The sequence below is a fragment of the Micromesistius poutassou genome (assembly GCF_964030765.1).
Source record: "Micromesistius poutassou genome assembly, chromosome: 23".
NCBI lineage: Eukaryota > Metazoa > Chordata > Actinopteri > Gadiformes > Gadidae > Micromesistius > Micromesistius poutassou.
Window position 1 is genome coordinate 1,622,338 of NC_140293.1, and position 23,559 is coordinate 1,645,896.

A 23,559-nucleotide genomic window follows, 5' to 3' on the forward strand; every position below is an offset into this window, starting at 1 on the left:
CACAGACAGACAGACAGACAGACAGACAGACACACACACACACACGCAGTCTCTCAAACTTCTAGAACAACCAATCCAATCACTTTGATAACTAGCTCTAAGCTATATAGCTATAGCTGCTACCTAGCTCGGTGCTACCTAGCGCGATGATACCTAGCGTGATGCCACCTAGCTCGGCGCCGCATAGCTTGACGCTAGCTCACCTCCATGCTAAGCCCCAGCTGTTGTATGTTACTTATGGCTCCACAGAGGACGTATTGTGTTGTCTCTCCAGCCAATCAGATCCGTTCACAGAGGGAAAACCCCTGTCCCTTCCAATCCGGCGTCCTGACCCTGTAAACACAACCACATAGTCCAGCTCCTCTCACCGTTCCTCACCTCCTCTCCTTTCCAATTCTCATCTCCTCGCCTGCTGTATGTTTAAAAAATGCAACAAAAATAAAAGTCCCCAAGTTCAGATTTAAGCTCTACAGATCGATGGACTGAGTGATTTAAAGTCGGCGATGGGGGGGATTTATTAACATAAAAAATATAATAAAAGTCCCCAAGTTCAGATTTAAGCTCTACAGATCGATGGACTGAGTGATTTAAAGTCGGCGATGGGGGGGGATTTATTAACATAAAAAATATAATAAAAGTCCCAAGTTCAGATTTAAGCTCTACAGATCGATGGACTGAGTGATTTAAAGTCGGCGATGGGGGGGATTTATTAACCCTCAACATGGTTATCTCAAAACGAGCACGTGGTAAGCAGAAGGCCACGGCCACCTATTTAATCGAATCACAAGACGCCGCTCAGCCTCGTCTGAATTCATGTGACCCATTGGTGGAGAATTCAAATGGAGGAAGGCTGCTGATGCTACTGCTAGGTGCTCACGCTAACTAGATCAAGGGGCTACCAGGCAACTTAGCAAACAGGACCAGAGTGGTGACTGGAGACGCTCACGTTGGACGTGAAATGCATCTTAAATGCTCCCTGACTGCATCAAAGGTCGACTGAAGACACACTGAGAAAGACCTTCTAGCAGTCTACCGAGTCAAGACGTTATGTTTGTTTTCACTTAAATAAAGTCCAATCCAATGCTCTGTTTGTGTGTCGTGTCTTTGGCTTTTGTTGCCCTTGCCAAGGCGAAGGATGGAGGCTGTTGCTGTAACCATGGTGACTGGCATGGAGACTGTAGCGTTGGTGTTCCCATGGTGGGTTTCCATATTTCAAATAAAATTAGTTTTTTATATATGTTTATTAATGTTTATTTATGAAACATGTGTTTATTATAAGCCCCGACCCCCCCGACACTAGACTAAACTCTTTGAGCTTTCATGATAAAAACTATAAACAATAGTCTTTTATTTGTTGCGTCATTAAAGGAATCATACATTTAATAAGTCACACAAATAGAACACACGTGTGCACCAAGCATTCATGGAAACACACACACACACACACACATAATGGCTGAAGGCCTGTTGGCACATTTAGACACATCAAATGAACGGTATGATTGTCCTGATCTTAAACCACACACACACACACACACACACACACACACACACACACACACACACACACACACACACACACACACACACACACACACACACACGAAAAACCAAAAACCAAAGATTCCGGGCTTCCAAACTCTCTGAGTCACTAAACCCAGGGCAAAGTTTTTATTTATTGTGACGAGAAGAAAAATACATGCGCTTTTCCTCCCCATGGGGGAAGCAGTGTGGTGAGATGTTCCGCCAGGAGCAACCAACAGACTAGGACACAAACAAACACAAACAAACAAACACAAACAAACAACACAAACAAACAACACACACACGCCATGTATACAACATGGAGAAGGGACGCCTGGGGCTGACTGGAGCAACATGGGCCGTGAGACGGAGATCTGAAGGCATTCTGAAGGCATTCTTAGGGCGCACTCACACCTGGCCATCTGTACCGTGCCCGAGTACGTTTGCCCCCTAAAGTCTAGATTGTTTGGCTAGTGTGAGCACGCCATCCGTACTCCAGTACAGTTCCATTCCGTGGCCTCAGTACACTTCGGAGAGGTGCTCAGGCCACGGTACAGATGCTAATGAGCCGACACCTGGGCTGGATGACAAGAGACAAGAGGCAACCGTACTCAGGCCCAGTTGAGATTGCCTAGTGTGAGCACAGGCCAGCGGCACAGTGGGGTGGGGGTGGGGGCAATCGTACTTGAGTACGGTAAAGGGCAACTTTGCCTAGTGTCGTGCGCCCTTAAGGCAACTGTCACTAGTCTATGTAAATATGTTTTTTTATGAGTGAGATATGCTTTAGATGCTGCAACAAGACACCATCTCGCGCGTTGAACCCACTCGACTCGGGTGGACTTGGGAGTTTCTCGGCAGAGAAAGAATCAAGAGTCAAGACAGATTTTATAATTCAGCTGTAGAGTCGTGTTGGACGCACTCACACATGACTGTGAGACGGAGATCTTAAGGCATCCTGTCACCCCTGGAGGAGACAGCAGAGCCAGGCGAGGGTCGCCCAGAGGATGGAGACACAAAAACACTAAATGCTAAGTAGTTGGCATGCTAGTAGAAAGAAGCAATATACTAGTGGTAGGACTAGAAGAAGCTCAATGCGCTTGGTGTATCATATAGTATGAAGTATCGCCCATAGGAGGATTATTTTGGAGTTTTGATGTTAGTATAAATAGTACTGAGTCGTGTGATGAGATGTCAGCACAGTACAGAATAAGATGAATCTATTGGTTTATGTTTGGTATGACCGAATAATAATGATAATATATTCTATTGGACTATTGAAACCCCTCATTCGTCACGTAAAGACCCCTTTGAAATGCCAATCATCCTCCCACACACACGCACGCACGCACACACACACACACACACACAAAAACACACACACACACACACACACACACACACACACAAACGAGTGTGCGTCTTAGCATAGCATGTTCTGAGCATTATCAAGAAAGCTAGATTATGTGTTAGATTATGTTGTGTGCTGTGACAATATTATGCCATTATTTATGTTGTGTTAGTAGTTATCTCGTGTGACGTTGTGTTGCGTTATCTTATGCTGTGTTATGCATTGTTAAGTTGTGTTATGTGGTCCGATGAAGGCCTTTAGAGACATTTTAACAAAGTCATAAAGTACCTCCATTGTTTGCTGAGATTAGAGTTGGGGCTAAACACACACTTGCACGCTCACATGCATATTCATACACAAACACACAGACACACACACAAACACACTATGTATTCACACACACACACACGCACACTCACTCACAGACACACAAACAGACACACACACACACACACACACACACACACACACGTATGGAAGCTCTTACAGGGATGGGAGCTGACTAAAGCAGGGGTTCAAAGGTCACCAGGCTGCTGAGATCCAGTGAATTGATCCATCAATGTCATCTCAAAGAGTGTTTGTGTGTGGCTTGTTGTGCGTGTGGATTGTGAATTACTTATTTCGTCCCCACCCACACTCCCACATAAACACACACACACACACACACACACACACACACACAACCACAGACACACATAAACAATCATTGACTACTAAATGTGCACTTAATGACCTTATCCACTCTACCAAAATCTTTTTACCATCCCCCCTACCATCCAACACACACACACACACACACACACACACACACACACACACACACACACACACACACACACACACACACACGCGCGCACACGCACACACACACCCATCCGCCCAACATTACAGATAAGAGTGTTTGGTTTGGTAGGAAATGAGTTTCCTTGACAAGGTTCTGAGCTGCCCCATAAAAACGACCACTTTATTGGAGAGAGTTGTACTTCAGGTTCAACTTCATGGAACCAAATATTCCTAAACGTTGTCCTCCTTCTCTTCCAACAAGGGTTGAGTGTGCTCCGATCCTTCCAGAAGACCATAGTAGACCTCCTTTTCTCCTTCTCCTCCTCTCTTCCACCTCCTCCCCTCCTCCTCCTCTGCTCCCCCGACCAACCCTCTTAATGTGAGTGGCAGTCAGACAATTAAATAAACAAAATGATGAATTCATAACGAGGATTGGAAGTTGATGTTGGAGACCATAGATGTTACCATGGAGACCATAGACGGTGAAACCATTACTAAATGGTATGAATATGCTATTAACTGTCACTAGACTATGTAAATATGCTTTTTATGAGTACTTAAAGAGTTGAAGTGTGTAGACATCTGGAGCTCAACATGACAATTGAAACATTCTCTCCCTCTCTCTCTCCTTTTCTTCAAGGAATATACAATCACTCCTTGTTCTGACGGAAAAGGAAACATTTACGTGGTGGGAACGTGTGTGTGTGTGTGTGTGTGTGTGTGTGTGTGTGTGTGTGTGTGTGTGTGTGTGTGTGAGAGAGTGTGGAAAGCCCAGGTCATAACCAAGGTTGGCTTTTAGTAGATGATTCCCTATGGAGAAGAATGCACACACACACACACACACACACACACACACACACACACACACACACACACACACACACACACACACACACACACACACACACACACACACACACACACCCAGTCCCTGCACCCTAAAATGTTGAGAGAGAGAAATCCACCACAAGTCTCCCAGCCAGGGTAGCCGCGAGAGTGCACCACAGTGCACAGTGGAATGTGTGTGTGTGTGTGTGTGTGTGTGTGTGTGTGTGTGTGTGTGTGTGTTACATTCTTTGGTTTGGTTACAGTGAAATAAACTATAAACATTCAGACACAGGAAGACACACACACACACACACACACGTGTATATCTGTGTATAAAATACGTATATTGGAACACATCAGAACACGTTTATGATCAACAGAGATGGGAATAACCTGGGAATATCAGGGGACTATATAGGGGAATATTCTGGGAATTAACCATATATAATCAAGGATTAACATGGGAAAAACAGGGAGCATAATATTCTGGAAATAAAACCAAAAAGAATCAAGGAATAATATGGGAATGATTAGGGAATATATCCAAGAATAATCTCTGAATAATTCACAAATAGGTCCAGATTCTTTCTTTCTAAACATGGAAATCCCACATTAATGACCATGTGTATAATATAATAATGGCTTTTATTAGATTTGAGAGAGACAGGGGATTCTAATTTGTTGTAAATGAAAGGGGGTCTAGAATCCTGACGGGAGAATTCTGTGTGTGTGTGTGTGTGTGTGTGTGTGTGTGTGTGTGTGTGTGTGTGTGTGTGTGTGTGTGTGTGTGTGTGTGTGTGTGTGTGTGTGTGTGTGTGTGTTGGGGGGGGGAGGTCTAACATAACAGATGAAGACAAGTAGTTAATAGAAACAACGATGCAATTTGGGCTAACACACACACACACACACACACACACACACACACACACCATGCACACACATGCACACACTCCTCTGCAGGGGGCGGACAATAACGACACAACAATAACAACAATATAAGCAGCCTCAGGTAGCACATTCCTAACATTAACACGGTCATTCTCTCTCTCTCTCTCTCTCTCTCTCTCTCTCTCTCTCTCTCTTTATCCAGTAAACCTACCTCTCTCTACCCTTCTCTCTCTTTATCCAGTAAACCTACCTATCTACCCATCTTCTACCATGCTCTCTCTCTGCATATATTTCTTTCTGTCCCGCTCTATCTCTCTGTCTGTGTGTCCATCATTCTCATAAAACATCTGTTTTCGGTTAGTCTGTACAGTAAGGGCTGGGCAGTCACACACAGAAACACACAAAGAAGCATACAAACACACACACACAGATTCCCCCCCCACACACACACACACACACACACGCATATGCACAAACACACACAAACAAACATACTGACACACACACACACACACAGTCACACACACTCACACATGCACACACACAAACAAATCGATAGACACACATGCACACACACACTCGTACACACACACACACGCCTCTGTGTATCAAGGACATGTGGTGGAACACCTCTGAGCACATGTTTTAACATTCTGGAGGAATCCGGAGATTCCTACTGTTAATATGTAGGGAGAGAGGGGAGGGAGGGAGAGAGAGGGAGGGAGGGAGAGAGAGGGAGGGAGGGAGGGGGGCAGAGAGATGGAGGGACAGAGACAACAAGAGAAAGATTGAGCCAGAGAGACCTGGTGCAACGAACACATGACATACAAATGCTAGTCATGTGTGTGTGTGTGTGTGTGCTTCGAACACAGTCCACAGCAGAATGATCAAATCTGTCTTGACTTTCTCTGCTGAGAAACTTCCAAGTCCAGCCGAGACGAGTGGGTTCGACGCGCGAGATGGTATCTTGTTGCAGCATCTAAAGCGACGCACACCAGCCGCACACAAAATAACTCAACATAATAACGCACAAATAACACACAACAAGGAGCAAACACGTCACCTAAAAACATCGACTTATTGGCCGAAATATGGTGATTTTGTGTGTATGGCATGCATGATTTAAATATACTGCATTCTTCATTTTGTTATTTAATAACGGAGTAGTTTAGTCTAATGTGCATTTTAAAATGCTCATCCTGTTTTTATGAAGTACCTCAAACGGCTAAGCTTGCCCAACTAACACGGGTTAGCTTGGTAAGCTTAGCCATTCAAGCTACTCTCTGAGCCAATGACCCATTGACAGACTGACCTGTTTGCTAGCTACCTTTAGTGGGGCCGAGGCAACAGAAGCAGTATACGGCTTTAATTGCTACAGCTAATTGCTATGGCTAATTGACGTATACACTATAAAGTGGGGAATGTGCTGGAATGAATGGTCGTTTTACTCTGGGTGACTTGATGAATTCTTCAACGTTTGATAGAAATGATTTCTAATAAACAGAGAACAATAAGGACTTATATTCATGTTGCGTACTCACGCGCACACACACACACACACACACACACACACACACACACACACACACACACACACACACACACACACCGTGTTGTGATTGGTTATGGTGCTGGTGGAATGTTGACCAAATGGCTCAGACCCTCTGCCGTCTCCAACACACACCCTTCCCCCACCACACCCACACACACACACACACACACACACACACACATGTGCATGCACATACAAATGCAAAGGTGTGTGTGTGTGTGTGTGTGTGTGTGTGTGTGTGTGTGTGTGTGTGTGTGTGTGTGTGTGTGTGTGTGTGTGTGTGTGTGTGTGTGTGTGTGTGTGTGTGTGTGACCTAGCCACTGCCTGGACACCAAACCCACTAAGGAGCATGACTTGATTTTTATCTCCACAGTCACACAGTTACTTTACCCTGAGGCCGAGAAGGAGAGAGAGAGAGAGAGAGAGAGAGAGAGAGAGAGAGATAGAGAGAGAGGGAGAGGGAGAGCGAGAGTGGGAGAGAGAGAGAGAGAGAGAGAGAGCGAGAGAGAGAGAGAGGAAGGGAGACAGAAAGAGAGAAAGAGAGACAGAGAGTGGTAGAGAGTGAGAAAGAAAAAAAGAGCGAGAGAGAGAGAGAGGAGAGATAGAGAGACAGAGCTTGTAAGTGAGGAAGAGAGAGAGAGGGAGAGCAAGACAGAGCGGTAGAGAGCAAGTGAGATAGAGAGAGAGGGCGTGAGAAAGACAGAAAGAGAGAGGGTGAGACAGAGTTTGTATTTCCACATACCGGGCTACTTTTCCCCACTTCTTCTGTGAATTTGCATGTGACTGCACAACACTCCCACCAGCACTACCAGTTTAAAACTAGACCTGCTAGCAGAGAGAGGAGAGAGGAGAGCAGAGCTGCTGATGAGGGTTAGAACAAAATAAAAGATCTGTTGAGAGAGAGGGAAAGAGAGAGAGGGAGAGAGAGATGGAGAGAGAGAGAGGAGAGGGAGATGGAGAGAGAGGGAGATGGAGAGAGAGAGAGAGAGAGTATGAAAGAGAGAACAGAGAGAGAGCGAGAGAGAGAGAGGTGGTCCACGAGAGAGATGGTTCAGTGGTGGGTGAACAGTCATGAGATTCTGGATCTCCTGACCTCCACCACTGTACTGTTCTTTCAGACCCGCAAATACAAACAACTCTTCGAACAAATAAACACACAAATTAGAAAATACATCATGGTACCAAAATGTTATTAGCCCACCCCTGTTGCAATGGAGGGATGGGGAACATGGCACTCTTGTCACACACACATACACCCCCCCCCTCCCTTACACACACACACACACACACACACACACACACACACAAACACACATTAGGACCACCCCAGCCAGCTCGCCACACACACACACACACACACACACACACACACACACAATCCAGGAAGTACAACTGAAAAGGGGGCAGACTATCCACACTGTAATACTGTGGTATTACTCAGTACTAACACTCCATCACAGAACACAGTACGTCTTCGTTCGGCCGAGAACAACTTCTTCTTCCTGCGTACTCGTGGATCATCACACAACAGCCAATCCCCCCCCCCCCCCCTTATCTCCAAGACCGTGCCGGAGCTGATGGACTTAAACCTGTGTCGAATCTAAACAGAGGGGGAATGCCTTGTGCTGCACCGCTCCCTCCTCCGACTCACACACATGCAAAGAGTGGTTTATCAAAGGTACCAGCGTTCAATGACAGGGCAGTGAAACAGATCACAAAGTTCAACACAGCGTTGGGAAAAGGTCAAAATGTGCCTCCCTCTACTGATGCATCAGATGCATGTCAGTGGAACCACATCAAGGTGGGGGACAGACCGCATTAAATGCGGTCTGCCGCCCTGGCCTTGGTGAGGCATGACAGATGACAAACGAGCCGATTCGATCTGATCCCGATGTTCCCTCTGGTTTGCAACCATGACTTGACTGACATGGCATACCAGACAGCGATGGCGTTCAGACAGATACAGAATCGTCTGCACAATCGATGGTGTCCAGGGGTCGCCCGCCCGGTTCACACTGCTGTGAAAGTATGGCCAGTCCGCTCCGAGCCCAGACAACATCGATTGTGCAGACCTGCAGTCAAAAGGCTGACCAGACAAAGTTATTGTCCGAAACCAAACGGATCATCCGAATCAAATCCGTGTGCCTCGTGACACACGACTTTACACAAAGTAGTGTAAACCGGGGTTCAAACTGCTCTGAAACCGGTGAGAACCCCTCAAAAAAAAAAAAAACACGCTGACCAGTGGTGGTCAGTGAGGCTCGGGGGAGTTTGTATGAATGAAAGGTTCAAATCACATGCAGGATAAACGGCGCAGTCTGACGTGACGGTCCTAAAACTATGAGTTAAGTCCAGAATATAAGTCCGTCCGACATACCATCACAGACGCAGACTAAACCGCTGACCGAGCGGGTGTGTTGGTGGCGGGGTCCAGACTTACTTTGGTGATGATGAGCGGCTCGCCGTGCTCCAGCCCTCCCTTCAGCGTGAAGCCCCACGGAGCGCCGCCGCTCAGCTGGACCTGGATGTGGTTGAAAGACACGAGTTGCTCCACCGTCTCCATTCTGTCCCCTTTCTCCCCCCCACCCCCCCACCCCCGACCCGTTATTTTCTGTCTTTTCCCGTTATTTCTCCGGTAATTCAGTCGCCTTCAGTTCTGGAAATAACAGCGCCGACTGCGTCCCCACCGTGGTCCGTCCGTCTCCATTGTAACAATGAACGGGACTGTGGGAGTTCAGGGGGGGGAGGCAGAAAAACTTCTCCCAACTTGTTTCTCTCTCGCTTCTAAAGGGGTGTTTGGCACTCGAGTCGAACGTGGGGGCGTGATTGACGACGGGGCCGACCAATAGGGGAAAAGCGAGGCTGCGTCATGTCCAATCAGCGTCGTTGTAGGTAGGGTCTTGTGGCTCAACCGCTGTGTTGTAGCGGCTTTTCTCAGCGGACGGAAAGGGCCGCCAACTTGAGTGAAATAATTGTCCCAAAGAGTGGCTGTTCTCTCGTTTGAAACATGACACCCGGCTACTCTGGTAGCTGACCTACTCCTGGACAAGCCGTTATCAATGCGTTTCAGGAGCATGGCATTTTCTTAGCCGCATTCGGGAAATCCTCACATTAAGACAACTCTCCGGTTTAATTTAAATTTAAAAACAACTTTGCAATATACCACTTTTATAAGGTCCTCTATATCCCGGAGTCATTCCATGCAATGTAAAATCACTTCGTGTTTCTCTAATTCTACTATATCATCATTTAATGTTATGTTAACATCTTTAATGTTGCAAGATGGGTTCCTATAGAGACTACTATAATGTTGCATTGTATATATTTTTCTCTTCTGACTTTATAGGTCTCTGGAGAGAAAATGTTTTTGCAGTGAAGTTTGCAGTGTATCTGTGTTATTGCTTTCAGACAGAAAGAACATAAATGTCAGGGTCAACTGTCCCCAGAGTATTGTATTTGTATCTAAACTAAACTAGTTCAGCCCTGTTGCAGAACTTTTATTTCGAAAAAAGGCCTATTGTGTGTTTCATTCCTCGCAATGATATGTATCTCTCTCTCTCTCTCTCTCTCTCTCTCTCTCTCTCTCTCTCTCTCTCTCTCTCTCTCTCTCTCTCTCTCTCTCTCTCTCTCTCTCTCTCTCTCTCTCTCTCTCTCTCTCTCTCTCTCTCTCTCTCTCTCTCTCTCTCTATTTCTCACCAGACAATGATTGTGATTGTAGATAATCACTGTTGTGGAATGTCACCACATACACACACACACACACACACACACACACACACACACACACACACACACACACACACACACACACACACACACACACGTGCATATACGTGTGCACTTGTAGTTATGCTCGCACCACCTCTGCAGATGTGCATGTGTTCGTGTTTGCATTTCAATGTGTGTTTGTGTTTAAGAAAGTTAGCATTACAATTGAGAAACAGAAGAGAGAAATAAAAAAATAAAGAGAGTGAGAGTGGGGGGGGGGGGGGGTAGACAGAGAGATAGACAGTAGAAGGATAAGGGACAGGTCTGGGCATTGCGCTCTATCTACACAATATGGACATTTTATGACTTGGTCAGATAAACATGGTTTCTAATTAGTTACCATTCAGAACACTCACAAAACATTCAACCAAAGGTCAATGACGGGGATGATACAAAAAATGCCATCCATTTAGCGTAATAAACACCTCAGGATGCGAGAAAACATAGAACCTAAAATGACCCCTAGTGATCTGCAATTTAAAATGGGTTGGCCAAACGTGAGGATGTCATGATGTTAATATAATACAATCCACACCTGGGACACCCCTAGGTGTGATGGGAATGTCCTTTCAAAATAAAGTCCATCACATCAAGACCCACACAAGCCCCTGTGAGTCAAATCCAGGTGGAGGTAATCAAACAACTGTCAAAGATTTCCGCATTGATTAAAAAGTGTTTTTGAAAAAAGTGTTTTACATTTGTGTGTGCTTCAGTATTTTCATCGGTCAAACAGTGGAATGTTAGGATTGGGACGGATAGTGACACATAAACACACACACACACACACACACACACACACACACACACACACACACACACACACACACACACGCACGCACGCACACACAGACCTCTGGGGTACAAGCTTCTCACTCATTGGTAGCTTATCTTCTGTTTATTTGTAATAGTTTAATTTAAAATAATTTTAGATGAGTCTTCCTTAATGTTGTTTGGAAAAGTGTGAACTTAAAAGACAAAAACTACTTCATAGTACAATTGTTACATTTTCTAAACATTTAAAAACTTTTTTTTTTTAAGATTAAAAAGGGAGGGCGTGCCGAATAAAATGAATATATTATGCTAATGAACGCATGATTAACTAACCAATCAGCGACTGCGTACGCAGGCCGTCGCGTTGTTCAGGCCGCGCGCTTCCTTCCTGTGGTTAATTGGAATCGACAACAATCTCTCAGTTCAGGTTTGTTCAGGTAGTCGATCGTCAAAAAAATGCTCCGTGAACCGATGAGCTGCTCGAATCACGCACTAGCTCCCGCAGACAGAGAATGGTAGCCGGCTATATCCCTACAGGCGGAGGTTATAGCGAACATGACGGCCACCTGTGGCTCCACTAAACGCACGCTCATCGGTACCTGTGCCCTCTCGTGTCTTGTCTTCTTGATGTGTTCCACGTTCACCGGAGTCGTAGCCGAGCCACGAATGACCTCTCCCCTGCCTCAGCCCACGTCGAAGCAGCGAAGTCGTCGGAACCAGAGCCAGAATGGTAACGCCAGACACAAAAGTCCGTACCACCGCCCGCTGACGCCCGAGCAGAAGGCGGACCAGAACCTGCAGTTCATGCTGAGTTTGTACCGGAGCGCGGCCGAACCGGACGGCAGGCTCAAGCAGTACCGGAAGTTCGGCTCCAACACGGTTCGCTTGCTGAAGCCGGCGGTCTCCTCTCTGCACTACCTGACCTCGTCGAGAGGTAAGGCCAACCGGAAGGTGGATGATCCGACTGCCAACGCTACAACGCGATAACCGCATAGGCCTGTTTGCTTTAACAATTTGAACGTACAGCAATGTTGTATGTTTGTTTGATGTTTTATATGATGTTTTATAGTTTGTTTCATGTCATTTGAGTATCTTTATTATATATGGACTATGATGTAGAGACCATTGTAGAATGGAGGACAATCTACAGTTGATTCTTCCGGTCAGGTTTTGCCCATGGCACCCGCCGCGGCCCTTGTTGTGATTTGTAATTTAATCTTCACGCCTCAGGTAACCCCTCCCCGGTTTTCTCTCTCTCTCTCTCTCTCTCTTCCTCCCCCCCCTCTCTCTTCTTTTCCATCCACCGTCTGGTCTTCCTTTCCGTCTCTCTCGTTCTCCCCCCTTCTTCTTCTGAATCTCAGAACACCACTACACCTTCACAGTCGAGTACAGCCTGGACTCCCTCCCCCTGGAGCAGCTCATCCGAGCCTCCTTCCTCCACTTCCGCTCCTCCTCTTCCGACACCACCACCACCTCCTGGGGCCCCGGGGCCTTCCGCCTGCCCCCGTGCAGGGCCCGGGTTGCCTCCCTGGGTGTGCTGCACCACGCCGGCCGCCCTCCCCCAGGGGAGAGCGTCCCCCTGCAGCTCCGTCACCAGTGGACCGAGACGGACGTCACGGCTCACGTCAGCCGGCACATCCTCCAGAGGACCAACCAGACCAGCCTCACCCTCATGGCCCAGTATCGGTGCACCGATCCCGGGTACGCCGACCAAGCGGGGGACCCCTCCTGGTGGAGCCAGAGGAGCGAGGCACCCTCTCCGCCAGGGAGGAGGATGATGATGGTGATGATGCGGCGGCGGTGGCGGAGGAGGAGGAGGTGGAGCCACACGACGGGCGATGTGTCCGGCTACCACCTGGAGGCGCCGTCGCTCCTGCTGTACCTGGAGGAGCGGCGCGAGGGCCAGGACTGGATGAAGGAGCTGCTGGCGGGCGAGGACGAGAGCGTGGCCCGGCTGTGGCGACCGCCGGGCCCCGCCTCCCACCACCACCACCACCACCGGCGGCGGCGACGACGACGCCGTCGTAGCAGCGGCGCCGACCCGCCGGAGGAGTCCCCGCCGGGCGCCCGAGCCGCCTTCTCCCCCGAGGCCCTCAAAGACGCCTCCGCCGGCTCCTCCTCGTCGTCCAACTCGTCCTCCTCCTCCTCGTCGGCGTCTCCGTGGTCGGGCGACACCTACGAGGCCGTGCCGGGCATGCCCGACTACCGGCGCAAGACGAGCATGCCGCGCAACCGCTGCCGGCTGCGCTCGCTGCGGCTGTCGTTCGAGGCTCTGGGCCTGGGCCACTACTTCATCGCGCCGCCCGTCTACAACCCGCGCTACTGCCAGGGCGAGTGCCCCAGCGTGCTGCACTCGGGCTACCACTCGCCCAACCACGCCATCATCCAGACGGTGATGCGGGAGCTGGGCGTGAGCGAGGACGTGCCGGCGCCGTCCTGCGTGCCCTACAAGTACATGCCCATGAGCGTGCTGGTGCGCAACAAGAAGCGCGTGGAGTACCGCGAGCTGGAGGACATGATCGCCGAGTCGTGCACGTGTCGCTAGCACGGAGAGAGCGGGTGTGTGTGTGTGTGTTGCGTGTCGGAGGTCGGGAGACTGGGGGGGGGAGTTTGACAGGTTTCACGGAAGAAGCCGGCAAAGGCGTCTGGGATGGAGTGACGTTTCTGCATCGTTGTTGCTCCGCCGACCCCCGACGGGGTGAAGGGTTCACGGCGTCGCATTTTCCTGGACGCCGTGGTCGAAGGAGGGGATTGGCTCGTGCTATGGGTTGGGCGTCTCGGCACTGTTGCGTTTAAAGCACCTCATCAGAACCCTGAGTGTAATTTGGGCCTGGTAAGAACTATGGGTCAGATGGTATATAATAGAGGTTGTACGTGTGTCGTGAGCTCGCACGAGGCTCCTGCCTAGCTTTCCATGTATTTTAACAATAACGATATGAGTTTGAATCCAACTGGTAAGGTTTGCTCTGCTGCGACGCTAAGGTGTTGCCAGCTATGAGACAGCTATGAGTACTTGCTTCAATGCACTTTAACAGTTAACAATACTGGAAGAAATTTAAGAAAATGTGTCTGGAGAACTTCCATAAACAAGTCTAAGCTGTTTTTGTTGATTCAATGGAACATTTAAAAACGAACTAAACTAAAACAAGAAAATAACAAAAATATGCAATCTTTATTTAGTGTTAACATTATTAAGAGGGTGTGTGCAGTCTTTTTAATAAGATAAGTGTAAACATCAAGAATGCCTAAATGTCAGTTTTGATACAAACGTTCACTGAAGTGATTACTTGCTACCTTGCTTTAATCGACTAAAGTGAGATATTTTAGATGTGTAAACCTCTTAAAGCCTTAATGTTGAATTTGGTGATATGTGTCTGTAGCATGGAGTCATTTTTGGCTCATATTCGTGTAAGATCCGACCCCATAACCAAAATGCTTTCTCCACGTCCTGCATTCTATTCCTGTCTTTCTTCCCTTTTTTTTGTTAGCGTTTCTGATTCATTTTAGTTTTAAACCTCAGGGTGGGTGATGGATTCAGATTGTAGGCGGTAAGACTATAAAGCCTACACTTTTACATGTTAATTTTTTTTTGTTTTTTTGTCAATAAATAATTGTTGGATAATCAGTAGGCGATTATAAAATAAAATTAAAAAAAATGGGTTAGCAATTGCAAAAGAGACATTTGTTAAAGAATCTAATTTCTATATATAAAAAAATGATAAATGCATGATTTCGTTTTATGGAAGAAAGACACGTTTCTTAGGTCGTGAGGAAAACGGGAAGACATTTTTGGGGGAAATAATGGTTCCGAGTTTAATCTGCCGTGGACCCCATTTACCCGCATGTTTTGCCCTCTTAATGCAGCGACACTGAAACCGAGTAGAGTGCGGTCTGAACAAAGGAAAAAAAGAAAAAAAATAATCCAGGTAGATGTGTGTGTGTTGAAAATCGTTATTTTTTTATTATGAAGGAACTGAATAATAATTAAATAAAAAGTGTATTTTCTAAACTTGTTGTTTCCATTTTGTTTCTTGATTGTCCAGTGTTTAAGTGGTTGGTGCGGCACAGGCGGCTTTTGTAGATCCACGTTTGGCCCCCAGGGGGCGTTATCGGCTCATGTTCTGAATCGGTGCGGTCTACTGTGGCCCTTTTCTAGCGCATCCTGGGATGAATGAAAAATATTACGGCTTAATCTCCGGTGATGTCTACTAAAGTTTAAAGTAGAGGGACAAAACTTTTTAGGTTATGAAAAAAGTAAAATTCCTTTTTAGTTTGTTGAAAGCAAAACATTGCAAGGAATGGAACAACCTATTTAATTGATTATGGACATGTATTAGGCCTACTCTTTATTTTATATATTCTATATTATTTTATATATAGCCTACATCTCTTGATGTTTGTTTTTTGTAAGGAAATCGTTGTTATATATTGGGAAGAGCCCAATATATAACAGCCCCATGACTACCTCTGCTGGAAACTCCCTTTCCAATGTGTGGGTCAATAGATCATTCCTTGCTATGTCTCCGGACTTTAGTCTTGTGAACCAAGGTCATTGCCAAGTCCTACCCTGGATTATCGTTTTCATCGATCAACTGAAATGGTGTGAAAGAGGAACCGGAAAAAAAAGATCATTGAAACTTTGTCAAAGTTCTGTTTTTCAGATATTAAGCCATAGCGTTCAATAGCCCGCCCGCTTATGACCCCATACACATCGATGAAGCTGGAATGTTCCTCGGTCTGACCATTAAAGACGATCTGTGCAGATCAGACCTGATCGATGCAGGCAAGCTGACTCGGCGGTAAAAAAAAACTTGGCGTGTCTCCCATTGAGTGCGTCCTCTCGCGTGACGCGTGACGGCCTGGTTCGGCTGCTGATCGCAAGGCACTTCACAGGGTGGGGAACGAGAGCGGAGCGCAACCTAGGTTGCCATCTCCCCTCTGAGCAAGGCATCTACCCCACACGATGTCTCAGGAGAGCACAGAGCAAATCAAGACCTCAGCCACCCAGGCTATGGGTGCCGTGGTCTGGTCAATGCTCCCGGAGCTTTCTGACTCAGGAACTTTCAGCAACACTTAAAGTATTGATCATAGTGATCAAATGAACAATCATGCTATGCTCACTTGGAAATGCAACGTCCGTTACTCACTATGAATTTACACATTAATTTGCACATCTCCATTTTGTATTTAGAATATTTTATTCTTTATTGTTACTCCTCATTTGTCTGTTACAACCAGGCGACATATGCTATATTATATTATATATTTACATTCTCTGGAATGCGGCTAATGCACTTATTTCTATTGTGTATACCTTCTTTGACCTTATTTGTGTTTGATATCTCCTTTTATGGTTTTGTTGCTTGCTATGATGTCACAAGTTGTACAGTGTGTGTGTGTGTGTGTGTGTGTGTGCGTTTGTGTGATTAAATACATTTATCTTTATGCGTTAACGTAAAATATTGATTATTTTTGTTCTTTGCAGTTTGCTCAGTACCTGCTTGCCTTATCACTGCTGTCCATGTATGTATGTACATGTTTATTGGCAAATTCATTTCTATGCACAAGCTGTGCATGAAATTGCTTCCACACACTCACACTCACACTCTGTGACTGTGACCTATTGAAGAGTTTGTCTGGAGGACGTGTTCTCCTGCTTCCTCACTAGGATATCTCAACCTGTGTGTCGCCTTCACACATTTGACTGACCTTCATTGTTGGAACATCAGACCAGGATACACCTTCAACTATCTTTATAACTACCTGTCTGTCTCTCGATCTGTCTGCCTCTGTAACGATGTATATCTGTCTTTCCCTGTCTGTCTGTATATTTGACTGTCCATCTCTGTAACTGTCTGTCTGTTTGTTTATTTCTCTATAATTGTCTGTCTCTTTAACTGTCTATCTGTCTTTCTCTATAATTGTCTGTGTCTCTTTAACTGTCTGTCTTTATGTCTCTGTCTGCCTCTATAACTATGTCTATCTGTCCATCTACCTTTCTGTCTATCTGTCTGTCTCTAAAACCATCTGTCTGGCATTCATCTCTGAATGTCTTCCTGCCTATCTACTGTGTCTGTATATCAACCATCCACCATTTTCTTTATAGAATAATGAAATGTCAACAGAGTTGTTGTTATATAAATATAATGTAATGTTAAGAACTAAAAGTAAAAACACTGAGTATATCTATGCATTTCAAAAAACACAATTGTCTTGCGGATATATATATATATATATGAAACTTTATTAACCCCTGTTTCCATTCATCTACACATATGATACACAGTACACTGATAGTCCACAGTACATTGATAATTTGAATTCTCAAGGCAAAGATTTCACGGAGAAAAAAAAAGTGCACAAAACTAATAGGAGCGACTTCCCTGATTGCCATGAGGGCCCAGATGCATGCTGGGAAATCTTGAGTAGAAACATGACTATAAGTTGTGCAAAAAAGATATGGTCCTGGGGGAATATCCACTGTTTCTGTTCATTTGTGCACTCAGTCGCAAAATAATAAACCCAATCAAGAAGTTAAGATTTCTGGTTAACGATAAGAGTTTGGCTAACCTGCCGTAGAGAGGATCGTTGACAAACTTAAATCTTTGGTCAGTTGACAAGGAAAGAAATTGAGAACAGAACAGAACCACATTTGATTCAAACTACAAACAAAAAGTCAAGTTGGTGCAATTTTGTATCAAAATAAATAGAAACGCTGGACAATTGGAAGCGCGCATGTCAGTCGGGTGCTATTTCATCACCCTTTACACAGAGAACGAACCTGTGTCCATTCACTAAAACAAAAAACAAGGAAGACTCAAATGTACGTAACACAAGCACCAACACATGCACAGAGACGTGTCACGGTGATCACACACACACACAAGGGTTTGATAAGTGTAACCTTTGCTCCATTTGTGGACTCTCGCCCTGCCTCTCCCTCTATCTCCCCCCCTGGCCCCTCACCTCTTCAGTTAGCCTTGCTAGTTGTACTGTTTGAACAGCGTTTGGCGAACTCAAACCGAGGAGGCACTGATTGGAAGCTGACCTCTGACCTCTACCGCCCCCCCTCCCAGACACACACACAAATAACATATCAGACTTTATAACATTACAAACATCAGGGTTTGCTAACAGCCATGTCTGATGTTACAAGGGTTCTAAAACGGCTGAGAGATTAATGCCCTTCACTTTGGGTAACTAAGTTAACTAACAAGCAAACTACCAAGTAAATGGCTTGTTAACACGGTTACTCAAATGCTAAATGTCCCCTGCCATGAAAATATTGTGTTTTTATGACCTTGTTGTTTGTCCACATACGAGCAGACGATATCGTAAATCGGTAAAATATCGGTAAAAATGTTCTCCTAATAATCCTAGTTTTCGAGAACACAACACTGACTACATGAATGTCACTTGGGCCATGATGGCACTATGACCTAGTAACGGCAGAGTCCAGTTCAAGGCTTCAGAATGAGTCACAGTGGAGGAATTCTCCTTCTCTAATCTCGTGTCCGACCGGGGGTCAAATCAGTGTCCCCGATTCCTTCATTCCATTCCATTCCATCATCACAGTTTAGAATTTCTCATCGCCCAATCAGATGCACCCCGTGCTAATAGATAGTACCCTATCATAGAAAATCACCATCATAAATCACTACTCTTCAAGTATTTGCATATGGGGTCTGAGGCTAGGAGCCACGTATATTGGTTATTGAAAAGAGACTCCTGAGAAGGTCTTGGTTGGAAGGGGTATAAAGAGCAGATTATGGCTTGATGTTGGGTCACTTTGAGACGACTCTCTAGTACTTTGCTGGTTCCGACAAGGCCCGATTGGTGGTGGAGCAGTGACCGCCCCTGTGGAGAGAAAGAAAAGAACACATTTGAATAAACATAAGAATTATAGGTCGAATCAGAGGTGGAGCTACAGGTCTATTTACAGGCATAGCTACAGGTAAAGTAACAGGATTGTAGCTACAGGCGTAGCCACAGGTAAAGTTAAAGGTATTCAGCCCACAGGCATAGCTAGCTACAATTAAAGTAACAGGTGCTATATCACCAGGTGTATAGCTACAGGTAAAGTAACAGTATTTCTACAGGTGTAAGTACAGGTATAACAGAGAGCATATATAGGCATAGCTACAAGTAAAGTAAAAGTATAGCTCGGTAGGTAGTATAACTCCAGGTGTAGCTACAGGTTAACTAACAGGTAGTATATCTACAGGCGTAGCGACAGGTATAAGAGGGGGTATATCCAAAGGCGTAGCTACAGGTATAACAGTATTCCTACAGGCGTAGCTACAGGTATAACAGTATTCCTACAGGCGTAGCTACAGGTATAACAGGTATTTTATCTACAGGCGTATCTACAGGTAAAGTAATAGTATATTTACAGGCGTAGCTACAGGTGTATAACAGGTAGTATTCCTACAGGCGTAGCTACAGGTGTATTATGTACCTGCACAGTCCCGTAGAGCACTCGTAGTTGCTCTGGCAGTAGGCGCCCAGAGGCTTGCTGTTCATCAGCCTCCAGAGGGGCGACATACGGGCCACCCTTCGTAGGACAGGCGCCCGTTCCGCCCCCGGGGCCCCGGGCCCGCCGTCAGACCCCGGAGAGGGTGACCCTGCCCGGTGGAGTGGACGGGAGACCACCTGCCACAGAGACATAGTTGGAGATATGTTAGCATACACAGATGAGTACGATGAGTATACAAATGAGTATACAAATAAGTATACAAATGCAAGCAGTAAAAAGTGTTCACAAAACAGCGCGCGCACGCACACACACACACACACACACACACACACACACACACACACACACACACACACACACACACACACACACACACACACACACACACGAGCATACGAATACATACAGTAACAAACCGACATAAAGACACACACACAAAATCATGCCGTTTAAAACTATGTATAAAAAGTTTTGCACGTCCCCCAAAAGTGATCAAAAGTATTCATATCTTAATTTACTAGATGCTACTTTCTACTTTAAAAGGTGAATCTACTGCGGTGTTGTGACTTACCTGCTGGGTCAGAACGAGCAACGCCAGTAGCAGCGGGATCATCATCCTTGTCCAGCTGGAATACTTTAATTCTTGCATCTTCAGACTCATCAAATCTCCGATCAAGTCAGAGACGGGCTTCAGGTGCGTTGACGCAGAACGGAGCCACAGATGAAGTCTTGGATGCTGTTGCTCTCTCTCTCTCTCTCTCTCTCTCTCTTCTACACGGTTTTAAATAAACCTTCTCCCAGGGGCAACTGCGATGGATCGCCTTGTGATCTATAATCGAGGCGATCAATGTTTGTTTTTTTCTTAGACTGATTAAAGGATCAATAAATGTCTAGACACTCGTTAAACGTGTCTAACGCCACCAACAACACGTGAGTGCTCTTCTTAAGAACTTAGGCTACTATTCGACTACACTGTCTTGTATACTCTGAACGTCAGGTATTCCGTTGAAATTCCGTTATGTTTTCGGGTTTTCCTCCTCTCTCCAGGGTCGTGGTTGGATGAAGTGACATCTAACAGGTTGGTGCGTGTGCTCACTTTACTCTGATTCAGAAAAACCCAGCTGTGGCCCAGAGCAAGACGACTGTGATTTTATACAGGTCTCTCCTCCACCCCCTCCCTCCACCTCTCCCCCTACCCCCCTCCCCTCCGCACCCGGGAGAGACAGAGAGAGAGAGAGAGAGAGAGAGAGAGAGAGAGAGAGAGAGAGAGAGAGAGAGAGAGAGAGAGAGAGAGAGAGAGAGAGAGAGAGAGAGATGATGAGATAGGCTACGTTAAGCATTCAAATTAGGTCATTTATTTTTCTATCTTCCTGTCACAGGTCTAATGTCCAAACAAAAACACGCATACGCACACACACACACACACACACACACACACACACACACACACACACACACACACACACACACCCACACACACACACACACACACACACAGAAGCTATTTATAGACTGTCTATATATATAGTGCAGTTTTCTCATGTGCAGAACTATCTGTACCCAACACACTATGCACACACAGACGCTCACACACATACAGACACACACACAGACGAGAGAGAGTGAAAGAGAGTGAGAGAGAGCGAGAGAGAGAGAGACATAGGGACAAGACAGCTCTCTGTCTGTGAAGAATAAGACTGACTGTTGGACTGTCTGCTTGTCTGTCTGTCTGTCTGCCATGGCCTTGCCAGTGAATAAAGTGTTATTGACCCCGCTGGCAGTTCAAGTATATGAGCGTGTGGTCAAGATCACTGCTTCTGATTGGTCTCCAGGGCAAGGGGACGTTGCGTAACGTCCAGCTTGCGCAACAGCTTACACACAGACGCTTACATTAGCACTGACACTCACACATGTACATGGGAAGTGACAGACACACACGTGCGCAAACAGACGTGCACACACACACACACATGCATGCACGCATTCACTCCCACATGCATTTGGGTGAAAACATATTCATATACAGTGTGTTGCATACTAGTCAAAGCGTTTCAGTGTTGAGTAGTGAAAAGTAACACACACACACGCACTATGAAATGACGCCCTTGTGAGGACATTGTCAATGCATGGGGTTGTGCCTGAGGGAGGAGGTGAACACGTTCCTCAAACCTCCAGTGTGTTACTGCTGAGACATCCCGAGGTTCCCGTAACACGAGTCATCCTCCCTCATCATGTCCGGCAACCGCGGGGCCGCTGGGGTCCCCACCATTCTGGGCTCAGCGGGCCATCTGCACCCCTTATGAACACACACGTCAGAATCTGCTGACTCCTCAGACAATCGGATTGGCCAGCTCTGTGTGTGTGTGTGTGTGTGTGTATGCATGTGTGCGTTTGTGTGTGTGTGTGTGTGTGTGTGTTTCATTACATGACTGGCCTTTTTATCGGTGGCTTATGACTCAACTCCAGTCCCTCAGTGGAGCTAATTCAATGCGAATAGAAAAGCATAGTGCGAGAACAATGGTGTTTACATGCTACCATGTGGATTTCCAGTGGCATGCACTATTGTGCAACTGGAAGGCCACATGTAATTATGTACAATAAAAGCCAGTTTGACTTGGGAGACGTCCGTTTATCTCAGGAGGCCTGTTTAAAGTGGGGCACGAGTTCAACTTATTCCGCGTGATCGTGGTGTACTGTGTTTCCATGGAGACCCACACTGTGGTATTGGAATTAGATAGTTGGACTTTGAGACAGTTGGCAGGGGAATGAATTCGATATCAAAATGAGTCTGGCTCAATGCTGCTGGGCTGTGCCGGTCCTGTACTCTGTTCCTCACCACAAATGGGCCGTTGTACAACCATATCAGTGTCTTACCATGAGGCATTCTGGGAAATGGCTTGGGCTTCAGGGCGTGGACCTGCAACAACCTGCAACAATGTTGAACGATGTTGCAGCTCTATTCAATTGACAGTGAATCGTATTACTATTTAGTTATGAGGTAGACGCTTCCATCCAAAGTGACTTACAGTGAATTCAGATTCAGGCCATGAAGGAGCAGGTAGGGGTCAGGGGTCATAGACCATGGATACTGGGGATCGAACCCAGGACCTTTATTGTGAGAGTGGATCAGCTCATCCTGGTACTGCTCATTGTTTGCTGTTCCAGTGAAGTTTAGTCCTGTGTGTGTGTTCTGTGTGCATGATCTGTGTGTGGGTCCTGTGTGTGTGTGTATTCTGGCAGCAGCCCGGTAGGCTCAGAGGTTCACTCGAAGATGGGCCAGAACGCACGCACGCACACACACACACACACACACACACAAACTCAGAAATACATAATATATGTCACATTCCTCTAAAATGGCAATGTCTCTCTCTCTCTCTCTCTCTCTCTCTCTCTCTCTCTCTCTCTCTCTCTCTCTCTCTCTCTCACTCTCTCTTCTACAGGCATGATCCATTTATGACCCACCACTGCAGGGAACATTATTCACTAAGGACTTTGTGTGTGTGTATGTGTGTGTATTTCTGTGTGTATGTGTTCTTCCAGTCAACTTCCCTCGTCAAACATTACGGTAAGAGTCGTGCACGGATTCTTGGAAACCTTTGAATCCCTCCAGAACAATCA

General features: G+C 46.1%; 3 protein-coding genes across 3 annotated transcripts in view; 1 reads left to right on the forward strand and 2 right to left on the reverse strand.

Moving 5' to 3' along the window:
- LOC311368676 (protein Shroom4-like) overlaps positions 1–9,597 on the reverse strand; it is a gene marked incomplete at its 3' end in the record, with an annotated part of 15,214 nt that extends 5,617 nt beyond the window's left edge. The window contains exon 1 of the mRNA XM_084487473.1: positions 9,364–9,597. Within this exon, the coding sequence (XP_084343599.1) occupies positions 9,364–9,486 (123 nt within the window). The 5' untranslated portion in view covers positions 9,487–9,597. The remainder of the gene's footprint in view (positions 1–9,363) is intronic.
- A 2,420-nt stretch (positions 9,598–12,017) lies between these two features.
- On the forward strand, positions 12,018–14,007 carry bmp15 (bone morphogenetic protein 15; the record flags this gene model as incomplete). The annotated part of the gene is made up of 2 exons (XM_084487175.1): positions 12,018–12,396; positions 12,824–14,007. The coding sequence occupies 2 exons, from the start codon at positions 12,018–12,020 to the stop codon at positions 14,005–14,007; spliced, it is 1,563 nt and encodes a 520-aa protein (XP_084343301.1).
- A 3,677-nt stretch (positions 14,008–17,684) lies between these two features.
- Positions 17,685–21,069, reverse strand: leap2 (liver-expressed antimicrobial peptide 2). Its single transcript, XM_084487195.1, has 3 exons — positions 20,510–21,069; positions 19,921–20,114; positions 17,685–19,319 (listed from the first exon to the last, which is right to left on the reverse strand). Exons 1-3 carry the CDS (start codon positions 20,597–20,599, stop codon positions 19,265–19,267), a joined length of 339 nt encoding a protein of 112 aa, XP_084343321.1. The 5' UTR covers positions 20,600–21,069; the 3' UTR covers positions 17,685–19,264.
- Between the last annotated feature and the right edge of the window lie 2,490 nt (positions 21,070–23,559).

Coding starts and splice junctions, on each gene's coding strand:
- leap2 (XM_084487195.1), bottom strand. CDS start 20,599: ATGAGTCTGAAGATGCAAGAATTAAAGTATTCCAGCTGGACAAGGATG. Junction 20,115..20,509: donor TGCTCGTTCTGACCCAGCAG/GTAAGTCACAAC, acceptor TCTCTGTGGCAG/GTGGTCTCCCGTCCACTCCA. Junction 19,320..19,920: donor TGCTCTACGGGACTGTGCAG/GTACATAATACA, acceptor TTCTCTCCACAG/GGGCGGTCACTGCTCCACCA.